This window comes from Corticium candelabrum, chromosome 20, assembly GCF_963422355.1.
Source record: "Corticium candelabrum chromosome 20, ooCorCand1.1, whole genome shotgun sequence".
Taxonomy (NCBI): Eukaryota; Metazoa; Porifera; class Homoscleromorpha; order Homosclerophorida; family Plakinidae; genus Corticium; species Corticium candelabrum.
The window spans coordinates 1643316-1655815 of NC_085104.1; the positions used below are offsets into that span (position 1 = coordinate 1643316).

Consider the following 12500-nt stretch of genomic DNA (forward strand, 5'->3'; position numbering starts at 1 on the left):
CCCGCAAACTTGATTGCATCGTCTACGCAATCAAGTTGGAAGGTTGGGCTAAACTACAGACAAAGCTGGATATCAGAGCGTAGTCACCGTTACAAATAAGGAAAACGACGGAGCAATTTTGCAATCTCGTTGTTGAAGCAGAGTTCGGGTCGCGCGCAAACCAACTCGTCATCTTTCCGTTTCAAGTTCAAGGCACCAAATAGATTATGTTTTACACAAAATCACGTTTGAATATGCGAGCGCTACATATCAGTGTAAAACAGAGAGAATACAATGATCACGTGGTAAGCAAGAATTAGGTCATGTGATAAGTGCAAGCGCACAAACGCAGTGCAGTTGGTCCCTTCAGCCTTGCATGTGCATCCATGCCCGTTTCATCACATTTCCTCAACGTCTCGTGAGTGTCTTCTAGCATTTTGATGGCAGGAGGCTTCTAGCGTTAGCGCACGTTGACGGAATGTTTCTCACGTGACTATCGTATGTGCTCTGTTTTCAGGCTATTTGCTGCTAATATCTAGCGCTCTCATATCCAGCTTTGCCTGTAGTTCAGACCAACCTTCTATCTTGATTGCGTAGCTATGCAATCAAGTTTGCGTGGGCGTAGCGCTAAACGACGGAGTGTACCTTTAAGTAAGTCACTCTTGGATGCTTATTTTGGCACAAAGAGTGAAGTAGTTGGGTGTTACCTTGTCCAGTTGTTTCAGAGGAATGAATGGTTCTTCTTCTGTTGGTCGAGTTTTATCTGAAGGAGATTCGCTGTTTACAGTTTCTGATGATTGTTCATTGGCCGGTTTTGTCTGATTTTTGTTATCATCAGAACTCTCCTAGAAAACATGAGATGAGATGAACTGATTGTGGACAAACATATAAACAGACAGACAGACAAAAAGACGAATGGACAAACGGGCAAACAGACAGCCAGTCAGACAGACAAACAGACATGCAGGCAGACAGACAAACAGACATGCAGGCAGACAGATCGACAGACAAACCGACAGACAGACAAACAGACAGACCAACAGCCAGCAACCAGCCAGCCAGACAAACATGCAGACAGACAGACTGACAAACAAACAGACAAATAAACTGACAGACATACAAACAGACAGACAGACAGACAGACAGACAGACAGACAGACAGACAGACAGACAGACACACACACACACATTCATTCACATCATCCAAAAATCCATAAACCAATTGCTAACAAACCAACTCACATAATCACTCCCAACTTCCCGTATCACAACTCTCGTTCTCTTCGGTTCCATCGGCTCCATCGGTTTCACATCACCATCAGTAACATCAGCAGCGACACCACCTTCCTCCCCTTCCCCATCACCACCCGTTACTCCTTCTTTATTTGCAAACTCCTTGCAAGGTGGATCAACCACCTGAGCCTTGGGCAAGTCATGAAGTCTCAATTCTTTCTCTGTGTTGTGCATCAGAGGTGTGGAGAGATTCTGAGACGACGACGGACTGTCTCCTCGATTTTTCTTTGTTTTACGAGATTTTGACTGTTTTGATTGTTTCTGCTGTTGTTGTTTTCTGTTGGATTTTCGTTTACCTGTCTCTGGCTCTTGTGCTCTCTGCGTCTGTGCTGATTTCTGCTCGTGTGGTTTTTGGTCTTGTGCTTGTTGCTTCTGTTTTTCCAATTGCTAAAAATACAAATGAGTGAAATTGCAGCAGTGATGACAAACATACACACATACAGACACACACACAACACACAGACACACAGACAGACAGACAGACACACTTAAAAAATCCTAAATGTCAGGAACTGCCTCTCAGAGGTCACGCCCCCAGCTTTTAAGCTGGGCCTGTGCACTACTCAGGGAACTCTGGGCCTGCGCTAGCAAAACTCCTGGAGCCGGGCCAGGCACTCGCAGGAGCACCGAATTGTGAAGCCAACTGTGGTGTGAGCACCCGAAGTCTCACCAGGACCCCAGTGGCTGATGTCATGTCACAGCCGATGGCCGCTTAGTACCCCGGTCAATGACCAGGTACTCATTTATACTCCTGAGTTGCGAGAAGCAATTGTGTGTTAGTTTCTTGCTTAAGGAAATTATGCCATAGCTCGCCATCACTGTGACTTAAACTTCCACACACACACACACACACACACACACACACACACACACACACACACACACACGCACAGACAGACAAACAGACAGACACACAGGGACACACACACACACACACACAGACAGACAGACAGACAGACAGACAGACAAACAGACAGACACACACGCACAGACAGACAAACAGACAGACACACAGGGAGACACACACACACACACACACACACACACACACACACACACACACACACACACACACACAGGCACAGACAGACAGACAGACAGACAAACAGACAGACACATAGGGGGACACACACACACACACACACACACACACACACACACACACACACACACACACACACACACACACACACACACACAGGCACAGACAGACAAACAGATAAACAGACAGACAGACAGACACACACACACACACACATGCACACACACACACAGGCACACAGACAGACAGACAGACACACACACATGAACATACACACACATGGACACCCACCCACCCACCCACCCAGACATAGGCACACACCCAGACACCCAGACACCCAAACACACCCACCCACACACACATGCACACCTCTCTCCACTGTTGCTTCACTCGTTCCAATTCCTTCGTAGCAGCCTCGTTGTCAGGCTCGATCTTCAACAAATTTGTGAGATCGTGCGCCGCATTACGAAACTCTTGCAGCTTCGACTTCCCTTGTGCACGTCGATACATCGCTTTGACACAATTTACATCCAACTGTAGCGCCTTGTCACAGTCTTGAACTGCCAGTTGATACTAGAAATACACAACGCTGGGTCTCATTACCCCAAGCAATTGTACCAACTCAATTCAATTATTAATTGTGTTGTGTTGGTGTGCCTATCTGTCTAATGTTTGTCCATCTGTTTGTGTAATTGTCAATTTTTCTGTTTGAATGTTTGAGTCTGTCTGTCTGTCTGTCCATATGTCCGCTCATGTCTGTCTACATGTTTGTCTGTCTACGTGTTTGCCCGTCTATGTGTCTGTCTGTCTACATGTTTGTCTGTCTACATGTTTGTCTGTCTACATGTTTGCCTGTCTACATGTTTGTCTGTATGTGTTTGTCTGTCTCCATGTTTGCCTGTCTCCATGTTTGCCTGTCTCCATGTTTGTCTGTCTACGTGTTTGCCTGTCTATATGTTTGCCTGTCTACATGTTTGTCTGTCTACATGTTTGTCTGTCTACATGTTTGTCTGTATGTGTTTGTCTGTCTCCATGTTTGCCTGTCTCCATGTTTGCCTGTCTCCATGTTTGTCTGTCTACGTGTTTGCCTGTCTACGTGTTTGCCTGTCTATATGTTTGCCTGTCTACATGTTTGTCTGTCTACATGTTTGTCTGTCTCTCTGTCCGTCTGTCTGCCAAAATACATACATCAACAAACACACTTAAGGCCTGTCCGCACTAGACCAGAATGGATCGCAATCGAATCGCGATCCTGCTGATCATGATCCGATCTGGATAGCGAGCGTCCACACTGCACTTTGAAAACGCTACCTCCGCCTCATTTTCGATATCACGTGACTGATGACTGATGTGTACGTGTGGCTTCTTTGCAGCGACGAGTGAGGAGTGCTAGATGTTCCGACTACACGCGTAGCGTACGTGAAGGTAACGCCTACTATTCTAATTGGATTCAACCGATCGCAATCCGATAACCACCTCGTGATGTGGATTGGATTTATCGCGATCAGATCGCGACCAGTTGCCAGTGTGGACAGGCCTTTATTAATTAATGACTAGACATGTCCTATAGTCTTTAGCAAGATGGTGATAATTAAATTATGTCTGCCAACTTATCTGTTTTCCAATGTGTATGGCTCACCTTCTCTAGTCTCAGATGACATAATGCACGATTTGTGAAGCTGCTTGTTTGTGTGTTGTCGATTTCAATGCAACGTGTGTAGCACTTTGCAGCCTCAAAAAACTTGCCCTGTCAACATACAGTAGTTTGTAAATGACAGAAAATCTCACAATACTAGACTATCGTATTGGAGGGATGCATCTCACAATACACTAGACTATTGTATTGGAGGGATGCATCTCACAATACACTAGACTACTGTATTGGAGGAATGCATCTCACAATACACTAGACTATTGTATTGGAGGGATGCATCTCACAATACACGAGACTATTGTATTGGAAAGATGCATCTCACAATACACGAGACTATTGTATTGGAAGGATGCATCTCACAATATACTAGACTATTGTATTGGAGGAATGCATCTCATAATACACTAGACTATTGTATTGGAAAGATGCATCTCACAATACACGAGACTATTGTATTGGAAGGATGCATCTCACAATATACTAGACTATTGTATTGGAGGGATGCATCTCACAATACACTAGGCTATTGTATCAGTCTACCCAACAACCGGGAAGTTCGCGAGATGTCCCGGATAATCTGAACATCTGTAGGGCATATCAATAGCTTGCATGACAACTTCGAATCATCCGTGCACAGTCTAGTAAGTTTTTGACCTCAGCTCGTCTTACAAGGCAGCGTTGACAACTGATCTATTCTCTGTTTTTTTGCTTGCTTTCCAACCTTAGAGAGATCTAGATACACTTGCAGGAAGCCGAGCAAAACGGTCAACTATGACTTTCGTCTGCCGGTAGCTTCGACTATTTGTATTTCGCCCAACATATAGAGCGGAGCGAATCCAACCTACTTGGTTCTTGGATGTGCCTGCACTATTGCTTTCTTCAGAACTTCTTGTCAAGGTGGAATCTTCTCTTGTTTGGAGGTGCAGGACGAGGTCAAAGTGATGATAATTATGGCGGTTTCCGATCATTTTGACTCACGATGTAGTCGTACAAGGTGAGTGTTATTGGCATTTGTTGTAAAGCACGTCCAAGACTGTCGTTAGCACATACATTTTGAGGAGAAATTGGTTGCATTGGGGCTTGCTGGGTATGAGTTTTCGTGGGCTAATAATACGTACTTTGTTAGGAGCGGTCAAAGTAAGCGACATTCTTTTGCTCCCTACATTTTGCCCAACTGATTTTCGTCTCTTTATCTGCATGAACGTAGAGTAGAAGAGTTGCTTCGGTCGCGCGTGCACTTCCCTAAGCCGTCAGGTCCCGCCAGCACCATGCAAACTACCACCGTATCAAGGCTATCGAGAAGGACTCACGACAGATGGCAGCCAGATTTGGGTGTGACTTGTGGTGTCAGGGCGGTGCTGCTACGCGCCATCTAGATATTGCATATGTTTTCACGAATTAGTGGACAATATGTGTAACATACGTGTAGAGGCTCTAACTTGAAGATGTTTAGCCGCGTAATGTGTACACTGCAGTAATACACGTACAATACACTAATGGTGACTTCAAAGCAGTACATGCATGTGTACAGTATTGTGGCATACAGCGTGTAACACAATAGTAATTACGTAATTAAATGTATTGCTACGTTACTTGAAAATAGTAACTCTTATTTAACTAAAGTTGTGTAGGAAGATGGTTCAAAATGTCTGAAAAAATAATTTGACTCATCCCTACTAGCAGTGTTCTCAGATCTCTCTCTCTGTGGATGTAGGTAAAGCCACAATGGTCAAGAAGTGCCTCTTGTTGTCACTGGGTGCTAACTGGCAGTCTCACACAGATCAATATCTCTCCTATGCTATGGGCATCTGCATGCTGTAATTACAATTGCGTATTGTACTAGTTTGTTGCAATAGCGATTTGCGCATACTGTACATGTCTTAGAAATATTCAAGCACAGTAACGGATGTATGTACCTAGTCTAGGCCGTACGTACGTACGTACCGTCGACATCCATGTTTGTGTGACTGGTTGAATTCCTCTAGCGCAGAACCCTTGGTATCTCTGGAAGCAGTTGGTACGGAGTATTTGCACTTACACGTTGCAATACTTCTGTGAGGAAGTCTTGTATGAGTCCCCTTCTTGAGTTGCGGCATAAGAGGCAGTCACAACAACTGGGGCACTGGGGCCCATGTGCCGGTCAGATACTGAGGGCTACTGTTCGACTGGAGCTACAATGTAGGGCAAAGCTCTGCCATGATAGGAATATGTGTGTGTGATTGAACTCGAGAGATCTAGCTCTGTTATACGGGTCGCACTGTATGAGTATACGGGACCTGTTCAAACATAAATTCTATGGTTGTTTGGTAGACTGGTATTGGAAGGGATGCATCTCACAATAAATGAGACTATTGTATTGGAGGGATGCATCTCACAATACACTAGGCTATTGTATTGGAGGGATGCATCTCACAATACACTAGACTATTGTATTGGAGGGCGATATCTCTTACTACATTAGTAAACACAAATCGTCACCTACCGCTTTTACTAATTGATTTCCTTTGCTCTTCATGTCATCAAAATTGCTACGTGGTGATGACCCGCTGTCCAACCGTGTTGTACCTCCTGACACATTATCTCCCGTCTTACCCACATTTGACTCTCTCAGTGTGACATCTGTCGCTGCTGATGCATTGCCTGCTGTCTGAGTTAACTGTGTTACATGCTGTGTAGGCTGAGGTTGAGGTGGTAGCTTTTGCCGCCACTGTGTACCTTGGTCATTCAGTAACAAACGTCCCAGTCTAGAAATAAGATCAGGTAACGAGACACACAAACGTAACAATACAGATCGATAAGCAAATGAAATAGTAGGCAAACAAAACAATAGACATGCAGACAGACAACACACAGATGGACACACAAACAGACAAACAGACAGACAGAGAGACAGACAGAGAGACAGAGACAGACACAAATGCAAAGACAACTGGACAGACAAACAGACAAACAGAAAGACAGGTGGAAAGACAAATGGACAGACAACCAGAGACAGAAAAATGGACAGACAAACAAACAAAACAGACAGACAGACAGACAGACAACCAGACAGACAAAAATAGACAGACAAACAGACATAAACAGAAAAATGGACAACAAACAGACAGACAGGTGGATAGACAAATGAACAGACAAACAGACAGACAGACAGACAAACAAATAGACAGACAAACAGACATAAACAGAAAAATGGACAAACAAACAGACAGACAGACAGGTGGATTGACAAATGGACAGACAAACAGACAAACAGACAGACAAGCAGACAGACAGATAGACATGTGTGGACACACGTGCATGCACGCACACACACCAAACACACACACACACACACACACACACACACACACACACACACACACACACAAGTGATCTGATCTACTTGCCTTGTACAAGCCTCCTGCGCTTTAGTTAAGTTTGAGTCTATTGCCAGTGCTGCCCTGAAGTTGACGTATGCGGCCGGATATCTACACAGGCAGCAAAATGACTTTCCTAGTTAATCAAATAAACATGTACTCCACGCATGTGTTGATCTGTCTGTCTGTCTGTTCACACACACACACACACACACACACACACACACACACACACACACACACACACACACACACACACACAATGACACACACACACACACACACACACACACACGTGCACACACACACACACACACACAATGACAGTGACACACGTACACACACACACACACAGTGACACACACACACACACACAGTGACACACACACACACACACACACACACACACACACACACACACACACACACACACACACAGTGACACACACACACACACACACACACAGTGACACACACAGTGACACACACACACACAGTGACACACACACACACACATACACACACACACACACACACACACACACACACACACACACAAGCCATTACAAGTGCCTACTTTTCAAGACTTTCCAATGCAGTCGCTTTCCTTGTGTACAGTTTAGAACTACAAGAATTGTAGTTAAGTCCTTCATCACAGTCGCTGATGCAAGCCCGACACTCGCCTTGTCGAAAGCGACACGCTGCTCGATTGCTGCAGAGAGCAGCGTATGCGTCTTTATGAAACTCGCGAACTAGTGAGACAAATAGATAGCTGAGATATTGTCAGTGGATCAAGAAACGACACAAGTGTGACGAACGAATGGATGAACAGACAGACAAACAAACAAACAGACAGACATTGACAGGCAGACAGACAGACAGGTAGGTAGACAAACAGACAGACAGACAAACAGATAGACAGGTAGACAGACGAGTAGACAAACAGACAGACAAACAGACATTGACAAACAGACAGACAGACAGACACACAGGTAGGTAGACAAACAGACAGACAGACAAACAGACAGACAAACAGGCAGACAAACAGACAAACAGATGGATAAACGGATGGATAGACTAAGACAGACAAACAGACAGACAGGTAAACAAACACACAGACAGACAAACAGACAGGCAACCATTCATCACCACCCTACACCTCACCATCTTCCATTGCATCCATTGCACCACTAAACCTCTCAAGCGCTTGCGTAAAATCACCGCCTCTATACAACTTAACCCCTTCGTCCTTCAACCGCAACACAACCTCAGGAAGAGGCACAGGCGACACGACGGGTGGGACAACTAATGTCTCATCTGAATTGTCGTCCTCCAAAGGTGGCAACTCTTCGTATTCATCGTCCCTCTGCTCTTCATGTGTGGCTTTACTCGTGCTGCTCCCATCCGTCTGCTCACTGGCTGCAAGCTCGTCAGTTCGATTCTGATTGATATCAACTTGCTCGCTTCCTTCCTCGTTGATGCTTTCTGTTGTGCTTCCAGTTTTAATCAACTCACGCTCGTACTTGTCTGTTGCATCGTCTAATGCGTCTCTTGATGCGTCAAGAAGCCTTTCGGATGTCTCGTCGTCCTTGTGTGACATCGTTGTGTCGTGCTTTCGGTCATCGCTGTAGGTTTCTTGTGATTGTTTCGTCTCTTCATCTTTCTCGTCCTCGTCCTCGCTGCTGCCAACCTCGACAATTTTCAACTGTCTGCCTTTCGGCTTTTGTGTCTCCACATTTTGCTGTTGTTGTTGGTCTTGAGTGTGTGTTTGTGCTTTCTCAGTCGGTTGTTTCGCTCTCACCTCGGACAGCAATTTCTGCAACATAAACATACGATTTATTGATTGGAAACACAATCAGTTGTCTGTTGAGTGATCAAATGACAAGGAACATACAATCATGTTAGTCCGCACTCCAAAAACTTCGTGTTTGGTTCGGCAACCAATTCGATTTTTTTCCAATTGCAAATACTTTTTGTTATCAGGCTGCCTTAGCATGCACTAATCATACTACGTATGAGCACTGTTCACGGATAGAATCAAATTTCAAGCAAACTAAAGCAACGAAGAAGTTGAAATATACGCTACAAGTCTTTCAAAACGCCTAACAATGATGATGTTTTCGTGTGCTGCGTCTTCCGGTCACAGGGTGTAGAAGGTTTTGGGACTGTTGTACAAGAATTGGCATGTTCTGGTGACAGAAATGACATTGACACCAACTGGCTAAAGAGTACTAAAATCTACTAACACACACACACACACACACACACACACACACACACACACACACACACACACACACACGTGCACACACACACACACACACACACAATGGCAAATGGATAAGGAGCTGCAATTAAACGGTAATGCCCCCAGCCGGGTTCCTGTGCACAAAGTAAAAGCTACGGGCTGTGCTAAGCAATCTCCTGGAGCCTGGCCAGGTGCTCGCAGGAGCACCGACTGCAATGCCAACTGTGATGTGGGCACCCGAAGTCCCACCCGAACCCCAGTGGCTGATGGACTTTCTTGCAGTCAGGGGCTTTTGCCACCCCAGTCAATGACCAGGTACTCATTTATACTCCTGAGTCGAGAGAAGCAATTGTGTGTAAGTTTCTTGTCCAAGGAAATTATGCCATAGCTCGCCATCACTGTGACTTGAACTTGCAACCCTGCAAGGTCCCGGATGTAATCACTCCATAAGATGACCCTTTACCCAACTGAGCTATCGCATCGCACCACACCCACCCACCCACCCACCCACCCACCCACACACACACACACACACAAGTACTAATCCAAGCTTTGCTGAGGTCACGTGATCACTCTTGTTTGGATATCTTTTAATACCCACAGAAAGTTCACAAAGGAAACTTATAAACAGATCTCTCTTCACGACCAACGACCATGCATTACTTCCATATGACATTCCAATACAAAGTTCATTTTCTAGAGATGATGGGCTAATGTACTGAAACCTCACATTCACTAATTTAGCTCAACTGCTGTACAGCATGCACATGTCAACACCTTAATCTTAGCACAGCACACGTGCAAGATTTGAATAGAAACTTCATGGCCTCTGGACGGATAAAACAATAGCACGCAACATGTCCGTCAATTAGTACCTCCCGCACTAAAAGTCCATTGGGCCAAATAACTATTAGGTGTACTGGATTATATTTTGCTGGCGTGACCAGACTGCTCTCAGCAGGTCTAACTACACCAAGACTACTACTGCAGTCAGGAGTCTACTGGCGACAGGCGCCTGTCACCAGAAGGTGAGGTAGTCTGAGTAACTTCAGAGTTCTTGACGTCTGTCGCCTAAAATTGACGTCTTTGTCGCTAATTTTGGCGACTTAGAGACACCTGACAGTGTTACGCCTACGACTAGCCTACATCCGAGAATTTCTGTAATATCCAGGAATCTCTGCTATATCTATATCAGGGTTGTTCTTGCGCCACAGTTCTTGACACGTGTGTCAAACGCCACGGAAAGAACTTTCCAACAGCTTTTGTAAGAATCGCTTATTATGCTTGTCGCCTCGTCTTCAACTGCCTCTTGTTTGTTGTCATTGCGGTAAAATAGTCCAGATGCAGCACCCAGCCAAGAATACCTGAAGAAGTACAAAGTTGTCCTTTCGGTGTGTGTCAACTGCACTTGCAAGCCAGCTGTTGTGCGTCAGCCCCTGAAGTGAACTCTACTCTGACTCTGTTGATGCGGCATGCATCACAGTCTTTCTGTCTTGGAACTCGTTGGAACTCGCTGTAGTTTTACTATGCCAGTATGGCACATTTTACTGGTAAAAATTAGTCATTTCAACATGCTTTAGGCCACAAGAAAAAATAGTTGTTTGACAGGAACTTTCGCTCAAAAATTCGTGTGCGAATTTAATTTTTATATTTTATTATTGACATAAATTACAATGGTGCACAGATGATTTATTAAATATTTTAAATATTATTATTAAAACACTAGACAAGAACTATTAAAAGTCATCTACTTGTAATCTAGTCCTCCTCAACATCTCTTCCTCCTCTTGAAGATCAGTACAATCACTAGACACACATTCAGACAAAGGAGAAGCTAGCCCGACGAACAAACCATCTAACTTTGACTGTGAACAGAACCGAACAAACCGACTAGGAAAAACCGTAGAAACACCGAAAACTACACTAACGGACAACAGGAAAGAGCCTCCACAACAGCAGACTCTCTTTGACAAGCTCATGCTGACACGATGCGCGCTATAAAGAACCCGGACAAAGCCCGGATGTTTACCGGAGATGCTAAGTAGGAGAAAATCTATCACAAATACACCGTATCAAAATGATACACATACCTGAATAGAGCAGAAATCTGTCATTCAGTTCTTTAGACTACAAATATTTGCGCATGCGTACAAAATAAAAAATAAAAAATAAATCCGTGCGGAGCCGAAAATCGGTGCGCGCGCTCCTGTCAAACAACTAATTTTCTTGTGGCCTTATGTAGACAACTTATTTTATGAAATTTTTTTTACCAACCATAGATATCTATGAGGTGGCGACCTGAAGCATGGAATTTTTTGGGTGTGGCCTTACGACGCATACGTGAATGTGTACACACATGTAATGATGTAGGTTGCTTGTTACCTTTCCTCGTGAGTTGTTTGGTTCCAATTCTAGAACTCGTAGGAAATCACTTTCGGCTTCGTGGTATAAATGTTGATTTTGTTTTGCGACTCCTCGTCGTAAGAAAGCTGTAAGATTTCAAGTGACATTACAACCGACTAATAAATCAACCAACACACACACACACACACACACACACACACACTAAACACTAAACAGACACACACTAAACACTAAACAGACACACACACACACACACACACACACACACACACACACAGACAGACACACACACACACACACACACACACACACACACACACACACACTACACACACACACAGACACACGGACGGACGGACAGACACACGGACGGACGGACAGACACACGGACGGACGGACAGACACACGGACGGACGGACAGACACACGGACAGACGGACAGACAGACAGACAGACAGACAGATACACACACACACACCAAACAGACAGACGTGCACGCACACACAAACACACACAGACGGATGAACAAACAGATAGACACAGACACACACACAAGCACAAGCCA

General features: G+C 44.7%; 1 protein-coding gene across 1 annotated transcript in view; it reads right to left on the minus strand.

The window, feature by feature from the left end:
- LOC134196117 (sperm-associated antigen 1-like) overlaps positions 1–12500 on the minus strand; it is a 23600-nt gene that overhangs the window by 2831 nt on the left and 8269 nt on the right. Inside the window, exons 9-17 of the mRNA XM_062665196.1 lie at positions 11955–12061; positions 8489–9140; positions 7902–8076; positions 7355–7435; positions 6451–6712; positions 3954–4061; positions 2684–2887; positions 1222–1659; positions 687–824 (exon numbers count right to left, since the gene is read on the minus strand). Coding sequence (XP_062521180.1) covers positions 687–824; positions 1222–1659; positions 2684–2887; positions 3954–4061; positions 6451–6712; positions 7355–7435; positions 7902–8076; positions 8489–9140; positions 11955–12061 — 2165 coding nt within the window. The remainder of the gene's footprint in view (positions 1–686; positions 825–1221; positions 1660–2683; positions 2888–3953; positions 4062–6450; positions 6713–7354; positions 7436–7901; positions 8077–8488; positions 9141–11954; positions 12062–12500) is intronic.